The 21,622-nt window shown below is 44.5% G+C and overlaps 1 protein-coding gene and 1 long non-coding RNA gene across 2 annotated transcripts in view; one reads left to right on the top strand and one right to left on the bottom strand.

Moving 5' to 3' along the window:
* Positions 1-21,622, bottom strand: part of LOC133540850 (uncharacterized) — a 50,583-nt gene that overhangs the window by 15,273 nt on the left and 13,688 nt on the right. The window lies entirely within an intron of this gene.
* Positions 1-21,622, top strand: part of si:ch211-198n5.11 (methylcrotonoyl-coenzyme A carboxylase 2) — a 53,980-nt gene that overhangs the window by 22,962 nt on the left and 9,396 nt on the right. The window contains exons 4-8 of the mRNA XM_061883822.1: positions 13,095-13,273; positions 13,350-13,430; positions 18,297-18,475; positions 18,551-18,767; positions 20,474-20,565. Of these exons, the coding sequence (XP_061739806.1) occupies positions 13,095-13,273; positions 13,350-13,430; positions 18,297-18,475; positions 18,551-18,767; positions 20,474-20,565 (748 nt within the window). The remainder of the gene's footprint in view (positions 1-13,094; positions 13,274-13,349; positions 13,431-18,296; positions 18,476-18,550; positions 18,768-20,473; positions 20,566-21,622) is intronic.

Raw genomic sequence — 21,622 nt, 5'->3', positions numbered from 1 at the left:
TCCCGCTTGAAGCCAAACCACCGCCAGACAATAGACCCCCTGCTGTTTTTCTTAGGAATTAATTCTTCCCTCATTTGTTACCAGATTCGCACCTTCTTTCTCTCGTATTTCTTGCTAGTTTCTAGCACGCTTCATTCTCCGACGGGGGACTTTTCAAATGATGCTACAAATTAGCAGTAATGCTGCTTTTTATAACCACGCTTTTGCCGCATACTTGTTCGACATCTTCCCGCTTGAAGCCAAACCACCGCCAGAGGATGGACCCCCTGCTGTTTTTCTTGGGAATTTATTATTCCTCCTCCATTTGTTACCAAATCCGCACCTTCTTTCTCTCGTATTACCCGCTAGTTTCTAGCACGCTTCATTCTCCGACGGGGGACTTTTCAAATGATGCTACAAATTAGCAGTAACGCTGCTTTTTGTAACAACACTTTTGCCGCATACTTGTTCGACATCTTCCCGCTTGAAGCCAAACCACCGCCAGACAATAGACTCCATGCTGTTTTTCTTGGGAATTTATTCTTCCTCCTCCATTTGTTACCAGTTTCGCACCTTCTTTCTCTCGTATTACCCGCTAGTTTCTAGCACGCTTCATTCTCCGACGGGGGACTTTTCAAATGATGCTACAAATTAGCAGTAACGCTGCTTTTTGTAACAACGCTTTTGCCGCATACTTGTTCTACATCTTCCCGCTTGAAGCCAAACCACCGCCAGACGATGGACCCCCTGCTGTTTTTCTTAGGAATTAATTCTTCCTTCATTTGTTACCAGATTCGCACCTTCTTTCTCTCGTATTACCCGCTAGTTTCTACCACGCTTCATTCTCCGACGGGGGACTTTTCAAATGATGCTACAAATTAGCAGTAATGCTGCTTTTTGTAACGACGCTTTTGCCGCATATTTGTTCGACATCTTCCCGCTTGAAGCCAAACCACCGCCAGACAATAGACCCCCTGCTGTTTTTCTTGGGAATTTATTCTTCCTCCTCCATTTGTTACCAGATTCGCACCTTCTTTCTCTCGTATTACCCGCTAGTTTCTAGCACGCTTCATTCTCCGACGGGGGACTTTTCAAATGATGCTACAAATTAGCAGTAATGCTGCTTTTTTTAACGACGCTTTTGCCGCATATTTGTTCGACATCTTCCCGCTTGAAGCCAAACCACCGCCAGACAATAGACCCCATGCTGTTTTTCTTGGGAATTAATTCTTCCCTCATTTGTTACCAGATTCGCACCTTCTTTCTCTCGTATTTCTTGCTAGTTTCTAGCACGCTTCATTCTCCGACGGGGGACTTTTCAAATGATGCTACAAATTAGCAGTAATGCTGCTTTTTGTAACGACGCTTTTGCCGCATACTTGTTCGACATCTTCCCGCTTGAAGCCAAACCACCGCCAGACAATAGACCCCATGCTGTTTTTCTTGGGAATTAATTCTTCCCTCATTTGTTACCAGATTCGCACCTTCTTTCTCTCGTATTTCTTGCTAGTTTCTAGCACGCTTCATTCTCCGACGGGGGACTTTTCAAATGATGCTACAAATTAGCAGTAATGCTGCTTTTTTTAACGACGCTTTTGCCGCATACTTGTTCGACATCTTCCCGCTTGAAGCCAAACCACCGCCAGACGATGGACCCCCTGCTGTTTTTTTAGAATGAATTCTTCCTTCATTTGTTACCAGATTCGCACCTTCTTTCTCTCGTATTACCCGCTAGTTTCTAGCACGCTTCATTCTCCGACGGGGGACTTTTCAAATGATGCTACAAATTAGCAGTAATGCTGCTTTTTGTAACGACGCTTTTGCCGCATACTTGTTTGACATCTTCCCGCTTGAAGCCAAACCACCGCCAGACGATGGACCCCCTGCTGTTTTTCTTAGGAATTAATTCTTCCTTCATTTGTTACCAGATTCGCACCTTCTTTCTCTCGTATTACCCGCTAGTTTCTAGCACGCTTCATTCTCCGACGGGGGACTTTTCAAATGATGCTACAAATTAGCAGTAATGCTGCTTTTTGTAACGACGCTTTTGCCGCATACTTGTTCGACATCTTCCCGCTTGAAGCCAAACCACCGCCAGACGATGGACCCCCTGCTGTTTTTCTTGGGAATTTATTCTTCCTCCTTCATTTGTTACCAAATCCGCACCTTCTCTCGTATTACCCGCTAGTTTCTAGCACGCTTCATTGTCCGACGGGGGACTTTTCAAATGATGCTACAAATTAGCAGTAATGCTGCTTTTTGTAACGACGCTTTTGCCGCATACTTGTTCGACATCTTCCCGCTTGAAGCCAAACCACCGCCAGACGATGGACCCCCTGCTGTTTTTCTTGGGAATTAATTCTTCCTTCATTTGTTACCAGATTGGCACCTTTTTTCTCTCGTATTACCCGCTAGTTTTTAGCACGCTTCATTCTCCGACGGGGGACTTTTCAAATGATGCTACAAATTAGCAGTAATGCTGCTTTTTGTAACGACGCTTTTGCCGCATACTTGTTCGACATATTCCCGCTTGAAGCCAAACCACCGCCAGACGATGGACCCCATGCTGTTTTTCTTCGGAATTTATTTCTCTTCCTCCATTTGTGACCAGATTGGATCCTTCTTTCTCTCGTATTACCCGCTAGTTTCTAGCACGCTTCATTCTCCGACGGGGGACTTTTCAAATGATGCTACAAATTAGCAGTAACGCTGCTTTTTGTAATGACGCTTTTGCCACATACTTGTTCGACATATTCCTGCTTGAAGCCAAACCACCGCCAGACAATAGACCCCCTGCTGTTTTTCTTGGGAATTTATTCTTCCTCCTCCATTTGTTACCAGATTGTCACTTTCTTTCTCTCGTATTACCCGCTAGTTTCTAGCACGCTTCATTCTCCGACGGGGGACTTTTCAAATGATGCTACAAATTAGCAGTAACGCTGCTTTTTGTAATGACGCTTTTGCCACATACTTGTTCGACATATTCCTGCTTGAAGCCAAACCACCGCCAGACAATAGACCCCCTGCTGTTTTTCTTGGGAATTTATTCTTCCTCCTCCATTTGTTACCAGATTGTCACTTTCTTTCTCTCGTATTACCCGCTAGTTTCTAGCACGCTTCATTCTCCGACGGTGGACTTTTCAAATGATGCTACAAATTAGCAGTAATGCTGCTTTTTGTAACGACGCTTTTGCCGCATACTTGTTCGACATCTTCCCGCTTGAAGCCAAACCACCGCCAGACGATGGACCCCCTGCTGTTTTTCTTGGGAATTTATTCTTCCTCCTCCATTTGTTACCAGATTCGCACCTTCTTTCTCTCGTATTACCCGCTAGTTTCTAGCACGCTTCATTCTCCGACGGGGGACTTTTCAAATGATGCTACAAATTAGCAGTAACGCTGCTTTTTGTAACGACGCTTTTGCCGCATACTTGTTCGACATATTCCCGCTTGAAGCCAAACCACCGCCAGACGATGGACCCCATGCTGTTTTTCTTAGGAATTTATTCTTCCTCCATTTGTTACCAGATTCGCACCTTCTTTCTCTCGTATTACCCGCTAGTTTCTAGCACGCTTCATTCTCCAACGGGGGACATTTCAAATGATGCTACAAATTAGCAGTAACGCTGCTTTTTGTAACAACACTTTTGCCGCATACTTGTTCGACATCTTCCCGCTTGAAGCCAAACCACCGCCAGACGATGGACCCCCTGCTGTTTTTTTTAGAATTAATTCTTCCTTCATTTGTTACCAGATTCGCACCTTCTTTCTCTCGTATTACCCGCTAGTTTCTAGCACGCTTCATTCTCCGACGGGGGACTTTTCAAATGATGCTACAAATTAGCAGTAATGCTGCTTTTTGTAACGACGCTTTTGCCGCATACTTGTTCGACATCTTCCCGCTTGAAGCCAAACCACCGCCAGACGATGGACCCCCTGCTGTTTTTCTTACAAATTAATTCTTCCTTCATTTGTTACCAGATTCGCACCTTCTTTCTTTCGAATTACCCGCTAGTTTCTAGCACGCTTCATTCTCCGACGGGGGACTTTTCAAATGATGCTACAAATTAGCAGTAATGCTGCTTTTTGTAACGACGCTTTTGCCGCATACTTGTTCGACATCTTCCCTTTGAAGCCAAACCACCGCCAGACGATGGACCCCCTGCGTTTTTTTTAGGAATTAATGCTTCCTTCATTTGTTACCAGATTGGCACCTTCTTTCGCTCGTGTTACCCGCTAGTTTCTAGCACGCTTCATTCTCCGACGGGGGACTTTTCAAATAATGCTACAAATTAGCAGTAATGCTGCTTTTTGTAACGACGCTTTTGCCGCATACTTGTTCGACATCTTCCCGCTTGAAGCCAAACCACCGCCAGACGATAGATCCCCTGCTGTTTTTCTTGGGAATTTATTCTTCCTCCTCCATTTGTTACCAAAATCCGCACCTTCTTTCTCTCGTATTACCCGCTAGTTTCTACCACGCTTCATTCTCCGACGGGGGACTTTTCAAATGATGCTACAAATTAGCAGTAATGCTGCTTCTTGTAACGACGCTTTTGCCGCATGCTTGTTCGACATCTTCCCGCTTGAAGCCAAAACACCGGCAGACAATGGACCCCCTGCTGTTTTTCTTGGGAATTTATTCTTCCTTCATTTGTTACCAGATTGGCACCTTCTTTCTCTCGTATTACCCGCTATTTTCTAGCACGCTTCATTCTCCGACGGGGGACTTTTCAAATGATGCTACAAATTAGCATTAATTCTGCTTTTTGTAACGACGCTTTTGCCGCATACTTGTTCGACATCTTCCCGCTTGAAGCCAAACCACCGCCAGACAATAGACCCCCTGCTGTTTTTCTTGGGAATTTATTCTTCCTCCTCCATTTGTTACCAGATTTGCACCTTCTTTATCTCGTATTACCCGCTAGTTTCTAGCACGCTTCATTCTCCGACGGGGGACTTTTCAAATGATGCTACAAATTAGCAGTAATGCTGCTTTTTGTAACGACGCTTCTGCCGCATACTTGTTCGACATCTTCCCGCTTGAAGCCAAACCACCGCCAGACGATGGACCCCCTGCTGTTTTTCTTGGGAATTTATTCTTCCTCCTTCATTTGTTACCAGATCCGCACCTTCTTTCTCTCGTATTACCCGCTAGTTTCTAGCACGCTTCATTCTCCGACGGGGGACTTTTCAAATGATGCTACAAATTAGCAGTAATGCTGCTTTTTGTAACGACGCTTCTGCCGCATACTTGTTCGACATCTTCCCGCTTGAAGCCAAACCACCGCCCGACAATAGACCCCATGCTGTTTTTCTTGGGAATTTATTCTTCCTCCTCCATTTGTTACCAGATTCGCACCTTCTTTCTCTCGTATTACCCGCTAGTTTCTAGCACGCTTCATTCTCCGACGGGGGACTTTTCAAATAATGCTACAAATTAGCAGTAATGCTGCTTTTTGTAACGACGCTTTTGCCGCATACTTGTTCGACATCTTCCCGCTTGAAGCCAAACCACCGCCAGACGATAGATCCCCTGCTGTTTTTCTTGGGAATTTATTCTTCCTCCTCCATTTGTTACCAAAATCCGCACCTTCTTTCTCTCGTATTACCCGCTAGTTTCTACCACGCTTCATTCTCCGACGGGGGACTTTTCAAATGATGCTACAAATTAGCAGTAATGCTGCTTCTTGTAACGACGCTTTTGCCGCATGCTTGTTCGACATCTTCCCGCTTGAAGCCAAAACACCGGCAGACAATGGACCCCCTGCTGTTTTTCTTGGGAATTTATTCTTCCTTCATTTGTTACCAGATTGGCACCTTCTTTCTCTCGTATTACCCGCTATTTTCTAGCACGCTTCATTCTCCGACGGGGGACTTTTCAAATGATGCTACAAATTAGCATTAATTCTGCTTTTTGTAACGACGCTTTTGCCGCATACTTGTTCGACATCTTCCCGCTTGAAGCCAAACCACCGCCAGACAATAGACCCCCTGCTGTTTTTCTTGGGAATTTATTCTTCCTCCTCCATTTGTTACCAGATTTGCACCTTCTTTATCTCGTATTACCCGCTAGTTTCTAGCACGCTTCATTCTCCGACGGGGGACTTTTCAAATGATGCTACAAATTAGCAGTAATGCTGCTTTTTGTAACGACGCTTCTGCCGCATACTTGTTCGACATCTTCCCGCTTGAAGCCAAACCACCGCCAGACGATGGACCCCCTGCTGTTTTTCTTGGGAATTTATTCTTCCTCCTTCATTTGTTACCAGATCCGCACCTTCTTTCTCTCGTATTACCCGCTAGTTTCTAGCACGCTTCATTCTCCGACGGGGGACTTTTCAAATGATGCTACAAATTAGCAGTAATGCTGCTTTTTGTAACGACGCTTCTGCCGCATACTTGTTCGACATCTTCCCGCTTGAAGCCAAACCACCGCCCGACAATAGACCCCATGCTGTTTTTCTTGGGAATTTATTCTTCCTCCTCCATTTGTTACCAGATTCGCACCTTCTTTCTCTCGTATTACCCGCTAGTTTCTAGCACGCTTCATTCTCCGACAGGGGACTTTTCAAATGATGCTACAAATTAGCAGTAATGCTGCTTTTTGGAACGACGCTTTTGCCGCATACTTGTTCGACATCTTCCCGCTTGAAGCCAAACCACCGCCAGACGATGGACCCCCTGCTGTTTTTCTTGGGAATTTATTATTCCTCCTCCATTTGTTACCAAATCCGCACCTTCTTTCTCCCGTATTACCCGCTAGTTTCTAGCACACTTCATTCTCCGACGGGGGACATTTCAAATGATGCTACAAATTAGCAGTAACGCTGCTTTTTGTAACAACACTTTTGCCGCATACTTGTTCGACATATTCCCGCTTGAAGCCAAACCACCGCCAGACGATGGACCCCCTGCTGTTTTTCTTACGAATTAATTCTTCCTTCATTTGTTACCAGATTCGCACCTTCTTTCTCTCGAATTACCCGCTAGTTTCTAGCACGCTTCATTCTCCGACGGGGGACTTTTCAAATGATGCTACAAATTAGCAGTAATGCTGCTTTTTGTAACGACGCTTTTGCCGCATACTTGTTCGACATCTTCCCGCTTGAAGCCAAACCACCGCCAGACGATAGACCCCCTGCTGTTTTTCTTGGGAATTTATTCTTCCTCCTCCATTTGTTACCAGATTCACACCTTCTTTTTCTCGTATCACCCGCTAGTTTCTAGCACGCTTCATTCTCCGACGGGGGACTTTTCAAATGATGCTACAAATTAGCAGTAACGCTGCTTTTTGTAACAACGCTTTTGCCGCATACTTGTTCGACATCTTCCCGCTTGAAGCCAAACCACCGCCAGATGATGGACCCCCTGCTGTTTTTCTTGGGAATTTATTCTTCCTTCATTTGTTACCAGATTCGCACCTTCTTTCTCTCGTATTACCCGCTAGTTTCTAGCACGCTTTATTCTCCGACGGGGGACTTTTCAAATGATGCTACAAATTAGCAGTAATGCTGCTTTTTGTAACAACGCTTTTGCCGCATATTTGTTCGACATCTTCCCGCTTGAAGCCAAACCACCGCCAGACGATGGACCCCCTGCTGTTTTTCTTAGGAATTTATTCTTCCTCCATTTGTTACCAGATTCGCACCTTCTTTCTCTCGTATTACCCGCTAGTTTCTAGCACGCTTCATTCTCCAACGGGGGACATTTCAAATGATGCTACAAATTAGCAGTAACGCTGCTTTTTGTAACAACACTTTTGCCGCATACTTGTTCGACATCTTCCCGCTTGAAGCCAAACCACCGCCAGACGATGGACCCCCTGCTGTTTTTTTTAGAATTAATTCTTCCTTCATTTGTTACCAGATTCGCACCTTCTTTCTCTCGTATTACCCGCTAGTTTCTAGCACGCTTCATTCTCCGACGGGGGACTTTTCAAATGATGCTACAAATTAGCAGTAATCCTGCTTTTTGTAACGACGCTTTTGCCGCATACTTGTTCGACATCTTCCCTTTGAAGCCAAACCACCGCCAGACAATAGACCCCCTGCTGTTTTTCTTACGAATTAATTCTTCCTTCATTTGTTACCAGATTCGCACCTTCTTTCTTTCGAATTACCCGCTAGTTTCTAGCACGCTTCATTCTCCGACGGGGGACTTTTTAAATGATGCTACAAATTAGCAGTAATGCTGCTTTTTGTAACGACGCTTTTGCCGCATACTTGTTCGACATCTTCCCGCTTGAAGCCAAACCACCGCCAGACGATGGACCCCCTGCTGTTTTTCTTAGGAATTAATTCTTCCTCCATTTGTTACCAGATTCGCACCTTCTTTCTCTCGTATTACCCGCTAGTTTCTAGCACGCTTCATTCTCCGACGGGGGACTTTTCAAATGATGCTACAAATTAGCAGTAATGCTGCTTTTTGGAACAACGCTTTTGCCGCATACTTGTTCGACATCTTCCCGCTTGAAGCCAAACCACCGCCAGACGATGGACCCCCTGCTGTTTTTCTTGGGAATTTATTCTTCCTCCTCCATTTGTTACCAAAATCCGCACCTTCTTTCTCTCGTATTACCCGCTAGTTTCTAGCACGCTTCATTCTCCGACGGGGGACTTTTCAAATGATGCTACAAATTAGCAGTAATGCTGCTTGTTGTAACGACGCTTTTGCCGCATGCTTGTTCGACATCTTCCCGCTTGAAGCCAAACCACCGCCAGACGATAGACCCCCTGCTGTTTTTCTTGGGAATTCCTTCTTACTCCTCCATTTGTTACCAGATTCACACCTTCTTTCTCTCGTATTACCCGCTAGTTTCTAGCACGCTTCATTCTCCGACGGGGGACTTTTCAAATGATGCTACAAATTAGCAGTAACGCTGCTTTTTGTAACGACGCTTTTGCCGCATACTTGTTCGACATCTTCCCGCTTGAAGCCAAACCACCGCCAGACGATGGACACCCTGCTGTTTTTCTTGGGAATTTATTCTTCCTCCTCCATTTGTTACCAGATTCGCACCTTCTTTCTCTCGTATTACCCGCTAGTTTCTAGCACGCTTCATTCTCCGACGGGGGACTTTTCAAATGATGCTACAAATTAGCAGTAATGCTGCTTTTTGTAACGACGCTTTTGCCGCATACTTGTTCGACATCTTCCCGCTTGAAGCCAAACCACCGCCAGACGATGGACCCCCTGCTGTTTTTTTAGAATTAATTCTTCCTTCATTTGTTACCAGATTTGCACCTTCTTTCTCTCGTATTACCCGCTAGTTTCTAGCACGCTTCATTCTCCGACGGGGGACTTTTCAAATGATGCTACAAATTAGCAGTAATGCTGCTTTTTGTAACGACGCTTTTGCCGCATATTTGTTCGACATCTTCCCGCTTGAAGCCAAACCACCGCCAGACGATAGACCCCCTGCTGTTTTTCTTGGGAATTTATTCTTCCTCCTCCATTTGTTACCAAAATCTGCACCTTCTTTCTCTCGTATTACCCGCTAGTTTCTAGCACGCTTCATTCTCCGACGGGGGACTTTTCAAATGATGCTACAAATTAGCAGTGATGCTGCTTTTTGTAACGACGCTTTTGCCGCATACTTGTTCGACATCTTCCCGCTTTAAGCCAAACCACCGCCAGATGATGGACCCCCTGCTGTTTTTCTTAGGAATTAATTCTTCCTTCATTTGTTACCAGATTGGCACCTTTTTTCTCTCGTATTACCCGCTAGTTTCTAGCACGCTTCATTCTCCGACGGGGGACTTTTCAAATGATGCTACAAATTAGCAGTAATGCTGCTTTTTGTAACGACGCTTCTGCCGCATACTTGTTCGACATCTTCCCGCTTGAAGCCAAACCACCGCCAGACAATAGACCCCCTGCTGTTTTTCTTAGGAATTAATTCTTCCCTCATTTGTTACCAGATTCGCACCTTCTTTCTCTCGTATTTCTTGCTAGTTTCTAGCACGCTTCATTCTCCGACGGGGGACTTTTCAAATGATGCTACAAATTAGCAGTAATGCTGCTTTTTATAACCACGCTTTTGCCGCATACTTGTTCGACATCTTCCCGCTTGAAGCCAAACCACCGCCAGAGGATGGACCCCCTGCTGTTTTTCTTGGGAATTTATTATTCCTCCTCCATTTGTTACCAAATCCGCACCTTCTTTCTCTCGTATTACCCGCTAGTTTCTAGCACGCTTCATTCTCCGACGGGGGACTTTTCAAATGATGCTACAAATTAGCAGTAACGCTGCTTTTTGTAACAACACTTTTGCCGCATACTTGTTCGACATCTTCCCGCTTGAAGCCAAACCACCGCCAGACAATAGACTCCATGCTGTTTTTCTTGGGAATTTATTCTTCCTCCTCCATTTGTTACCAGTTTCGCACCTTCTTTCTCTCGTATTACCCGCTAGTTTCTAGCACGCTTCATTCTCCGACGGGGGACTTTTCAAATGATGCTACAAATTAGCAGTAACGCTGCTTTTTGTAACAACGCTTTTGCCGCATACTTGTTCTACATCTTCCCGCTTGAAGCCAAACCACCGCCAGACGATGGACCCCCTGCTGTTTTTCTTAGGAATTAATTCTTCCTTCATTTGTTACCAGATTCGCACCTTCTTTCTCTCGTATTACCCGCTAGTTTCTACCACGCTTCATTCTCCGACGGGGGACTTTTCAAATGATGCTACAAATTAGCAGTAATGCTGCTTTTTGTAACGACGCTTTTGCCGCATATTTGTTCGACATCTTCCCGCTTGAAGCCAAACCACCGCCAGACAATAGACCCCCTGCTGTTTTTCTTGGGAATTTATTCTTCCTCCTCCATTTGTTACCAGATTCGCACCTTCTTTCTCTCGTATTACCCGCTAGTTTCTAGCACGCTTCATTCTCCGACGGGGGACTTTTCAAATGATGCTACAAATTAGCAGTAATGCTGCTTTTTTTAACGACGCTTTTGCCGCATATTTGTTCGACATCTTCCCGCTTGAAGCCAAACCACCGCCAGACAATAGACCCCATGCTGTTTTTCTTGGGAATTAATTCTTCCCTCATTTGTTACCAGATTCGCACCTTCTTTCTCTCGTATTTCTTGCTAGTTTCTAGCACGCTTCATTCTCCGACGGGGGACTTTTCAAATGATGCTACAAATTAGCAGTAATGCTGCTTTTTGTAACGACGCTTTTGCCGCATACTTGTTCGACATCTTCCCGCTTGAAGCCAAACCACCGCCAGACAATAGACCCCATGCTGTTTTTCTTGGGAATTAATTCTTCCCTCATTTGTTACCAGATTCGCACCTTCTTTCTCTCGTATTTCTTGCTAGTTTCTAGCACGCTTCATTCTCCGACGGGGGACTTTTCAAATGATGCTACAAATTAGCAGTAATGCTGCTTTTTTTAACGACGCTTTTGCCGCATACTTGTTCGACATCTTCCCGCTTGAAGCCAAACCACCGCCAGACGATGGACCCCCTGCTGTTTTTTTAGAATGAATTCTTCCTTCATTTGTTACCAGATTCGCACCTTCTTTCTCTCGTATTACCCGCTAGTTTCTAGCACGCTTCATTCTCCGACGGGGGACTTTTCAAATGATGCTACAAATTAGCAGTAATGCTGCTTTTTGTAACGACGCTTTTGCCGCATATTTGTTCGACATCTTCCCGCTTGAAGCCAAACCACCGCCAGACGATGGACCCCCTGCTGTTTTTCTTGGGAATTTATTCTTCTTTCTCTGGTATTACCCGCTAGTTTCTAGCACGCTTCATTCTCCGACGGGGGACTTTTCAAATGGTGCTACAAATTAGCAGTAATGCTGCTTTTTGTAACGACGCTTTTGCCGCATATTTGTTCGACATCTTCCCGCTTGAAGCCAAACCACCGCCAGACGATGGACTCCCTGCTGATTTCTTGGGAATTTATTCTTCCTTCATTTGTTACCAGATTGGCACCTTCTTTCTCTGGTATTACCCGCTAGTTTCTAGCACGCTTCATTCTCCGACGGGGGACTTTTCAAATGATGCTACAAATTTGCAGTAATGCTGCTTTTTGTAACGACGCTTTTGCCGCATACTTGTTCGACATCTTCCCGCTTGAAGCCAAACCACCGCCAGACGATGGACCCCCTGCTGTTTTTCTTGGGAATTTATTCTTCCTCCTCCATTTGTTACCAAATCCGCACCTTCTTTCTCTCGTATTACCCGCTAGTTTCTAGCACGCTTCATTCTCCAACGGGGGACTTTTCAAATGATGCTACAAATTAGCAGTAATGCTGCTTTTTGTAACGACGCTTTTGCCGCATACTTGTTCGACATCTTCCCGCTTGAAGCCAAACCACCGCCAGACGATGGACCCCCTGCTGTTTTTCTTGGGAATTTATTCTTCCTCCTCCATTTGTTACCAGATCCGCACCTTCTTTCTCTCGTATTACCCGCTAGTTTCTAGCACGTTTCATTCTCCGACGGGGGACTTTTCAAATGATGCTACAAATTAGCAGTAACGCTGCTTTTTGTAACAACGCTTTTGCCGCATACTTGTTCGACATATTCCTGCTTGAAGCCAAACCACCGCCAGACGATAGACCCCCTGCTGTTTTTCTTGGGAATTTATTCTTCCTCCTTCATTTGTTACCAGATTCGCACCTTCTGTCGTATTACCCGCTAGTTTCTAGCATGCTTCATTGTCCGACGGGGGACTTTTCAAATGATGCTACAAATTAGCAGTAATGCTGCTTTTTGTAACGACGCTTTTGCCGCATATTTGTTCGACATCTTCCCGCTTGAAGCCAAACCACCGCCAGACTATAGACCCCATGCTGTTTTTCGTAGGAATTAATTCTTCCTTCATTTATCACCAGATTGGCACCTTCTTTGGCTCATGTTACCACTCGCACTGCACCGCAAGCATCACAGCTAATCTAAGAAGGTGCACTTCTTTTATCTCTATGAGGACAGACAGGAAAGAGTGAAAAGAGCCTGTAGTGTAATGCCTATATACTCGAATATCACGATATAGTAATTTTCTATATCGCACAGAGACAAATCGAGTATATCGATGTATCGCCCATCCCTACTCCTAAATTTAATGCGCCGACTTTGCGTGTTTGACTGTGCAGGTGTTGGCAAGATTAACGGCCTGTGGTGCGTCTTCATCGCCAACGATGCCACGATTAAGGGGGGCACAGCGTATCCCATCACAGTCAAGAAGCAACTGCGAGCACAAGAGGTGGCCATCCAGAATCGTCTACCCTGTGTCTACCTCGTCGACTCCGGAGGAGCTTTTCTACCACTGCAGGTTGATACTCTCAATGCTATGGTGGATATTTTGAAAGACAGACAGTTGTTGTTGATTTCTTACAAAACGTTCACAGTCGGAGATCTTTCCTGACAAGAACCAGGGAGGCCGAACGTTTTATAATGAAGCCATCATGTCCTCAATGAAGATCCCACAGGTAAGGACTGACTAAATATACATTAAACCGCATATGTGTATGTGTATGTGTGTAATAGTAAAAAATATAGATGTCCGATAATATCGGGCTGCCTATATAATCGGCCGATAAATGCTTTAAATTGTAATATAGGAAATTATCGGTATCAGTGTTATGATCCGGCTGCCCGGATCATATTTTGATGTAGGTTTTTGAGTCTTTTCTGTTTGTTTTGGACTCTTTCGGTTCCTGTTTGTACTTCTTAGTATGTTACCATAATTACGCATTAGTTTCACCTGCCCCTTGCTTTTGACGCGCACCTGTTTTCTGATTGCGGTCCTTATTTAAGCCTGCCTTTTCCGTTGATTCAGCCTTGCTTCCTAATTTGTGTTCGCACAACAGTGACGACCTTGATCCTCGATTCGGTAATCCCTTACCAGTACTTGCTTGCTTCCTACTGTGATGCGGAGTCGTTCTCTAAATGATGCAGTCGGGCTTCGAACACAGCGTGAAGGTAAGAAACAAGGGTTTATTTAAAATAAAAACAGACTATGAACAGAAAAACTTGCCCAGGGCACAAAAGGCAAAACAAAACTACTAGCATGGGAGCTAGAGGAACAAAAGGCTTAGCGCGGAAGCTAGCAAGTACTGATATGGGATAACCGAATCGAGGATCAAGGTCGTCACTGTTGTGCGAACACAAATTAGGAAGCAAGGCTGAATCAACGGAAAAGGCAGGCTTAAATAAGGACAGCAATCAGAAAACCGGTGCTCGTCAAAAGCAAGGGGCAGGTGAAACTAATGCGTAACTATGGTAACTTACTAAACAAGGAAGTACAACCAGGAACCGAAAGAGTCCAAAACAAAAACAGAAAACACAAAAAGACTCAAAAACTTAAATCAAAATATGATCCGGGCAGAGGATCATAACAATTGGTTTCAAAAAGTAAAATGTATGACTTTTTAAAACACCGCTGTATGGACGTAGGGAGAAGTACAGAGCACCAATAAACCTTAAAGGAGACTGATACCTACAGAAAAATACCTCCGGCTTTTCACACACATACAAGTGAATGCAAATCATACTTGGTCACACTGAGAGTGGCCGTATAAACAACTTTAACACTGTTACAAATATGCGCCACACTGTGAACCCACACCAAACTAGAATGACGAACACATTTCGGGAGAACATCCACGCCGTAACACAACATAAACACAACAGAAGAAATACCCAGAATCCCTTGCAGCACTAACTCCTCCGGGACGCTACTATATACACCTCCCCTCCCCCACCTCAACCTCCTCATGCTCTCTCAGGGAGAGCATGTCCCGAATTCCAAGCTGCTGTTTTGAGGCATGTTAAAAAAAATAATGCACTTTGTGACTTCAATAATAAATATGACAGTGCCATGTTGGCATTTTTTTCCATAACTTGAGTTGATTTATTTTGGAAAAAACCTTGTTACATTCTTTAATGCATCCAGCGGGGCATCACGGCAAAATTAATATTATGTTAATTCCACATCTGTATATATCGGTATCGGTTGATATCGGAATCGGCAACCAAGAGTTGGACAATCTCGGATATCGGCAAAAAAGCCATTGTCGGACATCTCTAGTAAATAAGATACCAAGCAGCTTAATCAGTGTAACAATTCGCAGTGAAAGTTATCCACGCACATTCCACCTTTGTCGACGCAACATTTTTGTGCGTAGTAATCTTTATAAAAGAGGACCCTGGTTTGTGAGAAAAGAACACGCATAGTGACTTGAATATTGGACAATTTTAGAGACTGACATGAAAGCTTATAATATCTTCTCAACAAGTAATGTGTCTATGTGTCTACATTAAAACATTCTTCTTCATACTGCATTAATATATGCTACTTTTAAACTTTTATCACAACTAAGTCAATTTAGCAAAACTTAATTTATTCAACAGTTACTAAGCAGTGGCACAAACATTCATGTCATTTCCAGAACAGAAAGTGCAAGATTGTCAGAGATATTTTAAAACAGGCTATCAGTGCACTTTTGTGCATGATGTCACTAAAAACATAATGTCATGGCTGTCTTGAGAGTCCAATAATTCACAGGAACAATAGCCTACAGTCAAGCATGGTGGTGTTAGTATTATGCTCTGGGCCTGTTTTGCTGCCAATGGAACTGGTGATTTAAAGGGGAACATTATCACAATTTCAAAAAGGGTTAAAAACAATAAAAATCAGTTCCCAGTGGCTTGTTTTATTTGTTTTTTTCAAAATTTTACACCTCCCAGAATATCCCTAAAAAAAAGCTTTAAAGTTCCTGATTTTCGCTATTTGCGATGCGACTATCCATTTCCCTGTGACGTCATACAGGGCTGCCAATACAAACAACATGGCGGTTACCACAGCAAGATATAGCGACATTAGCTCGGATTCAGACTCGGATTTCAGCGGCTTAAGCGATTCAACAGATTACGCATGTATTGAAACAGATGGTCGGAGTATGGAGGCAGATAGCGAAAACGAAATTGAAAAAGAAACTGAAGCTATTGAGCGAATAGCTATTGACGCTATTCGGCCATAGCCTGGGTGTACCTAATGAAGTGGCCCATAGCATGGCTGCCTTATTAGCAGTAAAATGTGCGGACAAAACGATCAGGACTTTCGCATCTTGTGACACTGGAGCAACTTAAATATGTCGATTGGTAAGCGTTTGTTTCGCATTAAATGTGGGTATCTAGTTTCAAATGTACATACAGCTAGCGTAAATAGCATGTTAGCATCGATTAGCGTAGCATGTTAGCATCGATTAGCTGGCAGTCATGCTGCGACCAAATGTGTCTGATTAGCACATAAGTCAACAACATCAACAAAACTCACCTTTGTGATTTCGTTGACTTAATCGTTGCAAATGCATCTGCAGGTTATCCATACATCTCTGTGCCATGTCTGTCTTAGCATCGCCGGTAAAACGCGCAGACACTTTGGCACATTCAATGGGGGTCTGGCGGCAGATTTCTTGCCAGTGGTGCAACTTGAATCCCTCCCTGTTAGTGTTGTTACACCCTCCGACAACACACCGACGAGGCATGATGTCTCCAAGGTTCCAAAAAATAGTCGAAAAAACGGAAAATAACAGAGCTGAGACCCGGTGTTTGTAATGTGTTGAAAATGAAAATGGCGGGTGTGTTACCTCGGTGACGTCACGTTCTGACGTCATCGCTACAAGACCGATAAACAGAAAGGCGTTAAATTCGCCAAAATTTACCCATTTGGAGTTCGGAAATCGGTTAAAAAAATACATGGTCTTTTTTCCTGCAACATCAAGGTATATATTGACGCTTGCATAGGTTTGGTGATAATGTTCCCCTTTAACTAAAGGCTTAGTGGCAACAGCACCTTTTAGCTCTTATTTCCAAAATTGTGTACACCACTGAATTGGGGTCTTATGGCCGCTTATATGGACACTTATACTGCCATCTGGTGGTGTCAGAAGAGTATAACATACAACGGAATTTGGGGGTAAAAAAGTGTAAAAACAAGAATTAGCATGTCACTAAACATGAAGTACACGTTTGTGTACTTATGGACTAAGTACATCATATCATAAGATGATTGTTAGTCCATGCATCCATTTTCTACCGCTTGTCCCTTTTGGTGTTGCGGGGGGTGTCCTGGAGCCTATCTCAGCTGCATTCGGGCGGAAGGCGGGGTTACACCCTGGACAAGTCGCCACTTCATCGCAGGGCCAACACAGATAGTGTGAAGTGAAGTGAATTATATTTATATAGCGCTTCTCTCAAGTGACTCAAAGCGCTTTACATAGTGAAACCCAATATCTAAGTTACATTTAAACTAGTGTGGGTGGCACTGGGAGCAGGTGGGTAAAGTGTCTTGCCCAAGGACACAACGGCAGTGACTAGGATGGCTGAAGCGGGAATCGAACCTGCAACCCTCAAGTTGCTGGCACGGCCACTCTACCAACCGAGCTATACCGCCCAGACTGACAACATTCACACACTAGGGACCATTTAGTGTTGCCAATCAACCTATCCCTAGGTGCATGTCTTTGGAGGTGGGTGGAGCCTATCCCCAGGTGCATGGCTTTGGAGGTGGGAGGGGCTTATCCCCAGGTGCATGCTTTTGGAGGTGGGAGGGGCCTATCCCCAGGTGCATGTCTTTGGAAGTGGAAGGGGGCTATCCCCAGGTGCATGTCTTTGGAGATGGGAGGGGCCTATCCTCAGGTGCATGTCTTTGGAAGTGGGAGGGGCCTATCACCAGGTGCATGTCTTTATAGGTGGGAGGGGCCTATCCCCACGTACATGTCTTTGGAGGTGGGAGGGGCTTATCCCCAGGTGCCTGTCTTTGGAAGTGGGAGGGGCCTATCACCAGGTGCATGTCTTTGGAGGTGGGAGGGGCTTATCCCCAGGTGCATGCTTTTGGAGGTGGGAGGAGCCTATCCCCAGGTGCCAGTCTTTGGAGGTGGGAGGGGCCTATCCCCAGGTGCATGTCTTTGGAGGTGGGAGGGGCCTATCCCCAGGTGCATGTCTTTGGAGGTGGGAGGGGCCTATCCCCAGGTGCATGTCTTTGGAGGTGGGAGGAAGCCGGAGTACAAACTCCACACAAAAAGATCCCGAGCCCGGGATTGAACCCGGATCCATAATAAATTCATAAAATAGCCAAACATCATGACTGTTTTTTTGTGACCAACAAGTATGTGCTCCAGTCACTCTAGCACAAAAAATAAAAGTTGTAGAAATGATTGGAAACTCAAGACAGCCATGACATTATGTTCTTCACAAGTGTACAGTTTTTGTTCGTGACTGTACACCAACATTGATTGACACATGGTGCAGTAGGTCCTCTAAGATAAAAGCCCGGCCCTCATGATCAAAAGGTGTCGGTGGTGTGCGGTTCGTGCACAGCGGGTGGCGCTTACATCCCCACCATGGCGGAGGAGGCAGTGATGGTGCACCGGATAGGGACCATGTTCTTGGGTGGGCCGCCTCTCGTCAAAGCTGCCACAGGAGAGGAAGTCACACCAGAGGACCTTGGAGGAGCCAGGCTTCATGCGGAGTAGGTTGGCTAAACAACACAATGATAACTGCCATCTTTACACAATTCTAAATATGTTGCACCAATCTGATTTAGGGTGAGTGGCTGCGTGGACCATTTTGCTTGGGATGAAAAAGAGGCTTTTGAGTACACCCGGAACATCATATCCACACTTAACTTCACACTCCCCGAGGAGGAGGACGATGAAGAGAAGACGAAGAGGAAAAAAGAGGAGGAGAAACCACTGTATTGTTCAGAGGAGCTTCTGGGTCTTGCCCCCAGAAGTTACAACCACAGTCTGGATGTTAAAATGGTAAGTCATGCACGCTCATTTATCTCACCTGGATAAACAAAACGTACAAACCCCGTTTCCATATGAGTTGGGAAATTTTGTTAGATATAAATATAAAAAGAATACAATGATTTGCAAACCCTTTTCAACCCATATTCAGTTGAATATGCTACAAAGACAACATATTTGATGTTCAAACTGATAAGCATTTTTGTTGTTGTTGCAAATAATCATTACTTTAGAATTTGATGCCAGCAACACAAGACAAAGAAGTTGGGAAAGGTGGCAATAAATACTGATAAAGTTGAGGAATGCTCATCAAACACTTATTTGCAACATCCCACAGGTGTGCAGGTTAATTGGGAACAGGTGGGTGCCATGATTGGGTATAAAAACAGGTTCCCAAAAAAAATGCTCAGTCTTTCACAAGAAAGGATGGGGCGAGGTACACCCCTTTGTCCACAACTGTGTGATCAAATAGTCAAACAGTTTAAGAACAACGTTTCTCAAAGTGCAATTGCAAGAAATTTAGGGATTTCAACATCTATGCTCCATAATATCAATTAAAGGTTCAGAGAATCTGGAGAAATCACTCCACGTAAGCGGCATGGCCGGAAACCAACATTGAATGACCGTGACTTTCGATCCCTCAGGCAGCACTGTAGCAAAAACCGACATCAATCTCTAAAGGATATCACCACATAGGCTCAGGAACACTTCAGAAAACCACTGTCACTAAACATAGTTAGTCGCTACATCTGCAAGGGCAAGTTAAAGCTCTACTATGCAAAGCAAAAGCCATTTATCAACAACACCCAGAAACGCCGCCGGCTTCTCTGGGCCGGAGATCAGCTAAGATGGACTGATGCAAAGTGGAAAAGTGTTCTGTGGTCTGACGAGTCCACATTTCAAATTGTTTTTGGAAATATTCGACATAGTGTCATCCGGACCAAAGGGGAAGCGAAACATCCAGACTGTTATTGACGCAAAGTTCAAAAGCCAGCATCTGTGATGGTATGGGGGTGCATTAGTGCCCAAAGCATGGGTAACTTACACATCTGTGAAGGCACCATTAATGCTGAAAGGTACATACAGGTTTTGAAACAACATATGCTGCCATCTAAGCGCCGTCTTTTTCATGGACGCCCCTGCTTATTTCAGCAAGACAAGTGTTACAACAGCGTGGCTTTGTAAAAAAAGAGTGTGGGTACTTTCCTGGCCTGCCTGCAGTCCAGACCTGTCTCCCATCAAAAATGTGTGGCGCATTATGAAGCGTAAAATACGACAGCGGAGACCCCGGACTGTTGAACGACTGAAGCTCTACATAAAACAAGAATGGGAAAGAATTCCACTTTCAAAGCTTCAACAATTAGTTTCCTCAGTTCCCAAACGTTTATTCACAGTGTTGTTAAAAGAAAAGGTGATGTAACACAGTGGTGAACATGCCCTTTCCCAACTACTTTGGCACGTGTTGCAGCCATGAAATTCTAAGTTAATTATTATTTGCAAAAAAAAATAAAGTTTATGAGTTTGAACATCAAATATGTTTTCTTTGTAGTGCATTCCATTAAATATGGGTTGAAAAGGATTTGCAAATAGTCGTATTCTGTTTTTATTTACATCTAACACAATTTCCCAACTCATATGGAGACGTGGTTTGTAATTGATATATTTGCCCACATACATTTTAACAGGATGAAATTGTGATTCTTGTGTCCATATTTTAGGTTATTAGTCGGCTGACAGACGGCAGTCGCTTCCAGGAGTTTAAAGCCTGCTTTGGAACCACACTCACCACAGGATTCGCAAAGATCCATGGGTATAAAAACAGCCCACACTTGCAAACACACATTAATATTACAACCGTCATTTGCTCCTTGTAAGTAAGTGTTTAACATAGGGCTGGGCGCTATATCGTTATCCTCGATACATCGCGGGTTTGTCTCTTTGCGATATAGAAAATGACTATATCGTGATATTCGAGTATACGTTCTCACGCAGTTGCTTTTAGCTGCGGGCATTACACTACAGGCTCTAATCACTTTTTCTTGTCCCTCCTTCTCACAGAGACGTAAAACAAGCGCACCTTCTTACATACGTCACATACTGTTGCGTCATACGCTTCGCGGAGCAGAGAGGTAGCAGCATGGGTAACGTTTGATTACCGCTCGCACCACAGCTATCAATCAATCAATGTTTACTTATATAGCCCTAAATCACTAGTGTCTCAAAGGGCTGCACAAACCACTACGACATCCTCGGTAGGCCCACATAAGGGCAAGGAAAACTCACACCCAGTGGGACGTCGGTGACAATGATGACTATGAGAACCTTGGAGAGGAGGAAAGCAATGGATGTCGAGCGGGTCTAACATGATACTGTGAAAGTTCAATCCACAATGGATCCAACACAGTCGCAAGAGTCCAGTCCAAAGCGGATCCAACACAGCAGCGAGAGTCCCGTTCACAGCGGAGCCAGCAGGAAACCATCCCAAGCGGAGGCGGATCAGCAGCGCAGAGATGTCCCCAGACGATACACAGGCAAGCAGTACATGGCCACCGGATCGGACCGGACCCCTTCACAAGGGAGAGTGGGACATAGAAGAAAAAGAAAAGAAACAGCAGATCAACTGGTCTAAAAAGGGAGTCTATTTAAAGGCTAGAGTATACAAATGTGTTTTAAGGTGAGACTTAAATGCTTCTACTGAGGTGGCATCTCGAACTGTTACCGGGAGGGCATTCCAGAGTACTGGATACGAGAGAAAGAAGGTCCGAATCTGGTAACAAATGAAGGAAGAATTAATTCCAAAGAAAAACAGCAGGGGGTCCGTCGTCTGGCGGTGGTTTGGCTTCAAGCGGGAAGATGTCGAACAGACA

This window comes from Nerophis ophidion, linkage group LG22 (genome assembly GCF_033978795.1).
Source record: "Nerophis ophidion isolate RoL-2023_Sa linkage group LG22, RoL_Noph_v1.0, whole genome shotgun sequence".
Classification (NCBI taxonomy): Eukaryota; Metazoa; Chordata; class Actinopteri; order Syngnathiformes; family Syngnathidae; genus Nerophis; species Nerophis ophidion.
The sequence above is the reverse complement of the archived record's forward strand: the minus strand, read 5'-3'. Positions and strand labels throughout refer to the sequence as shown.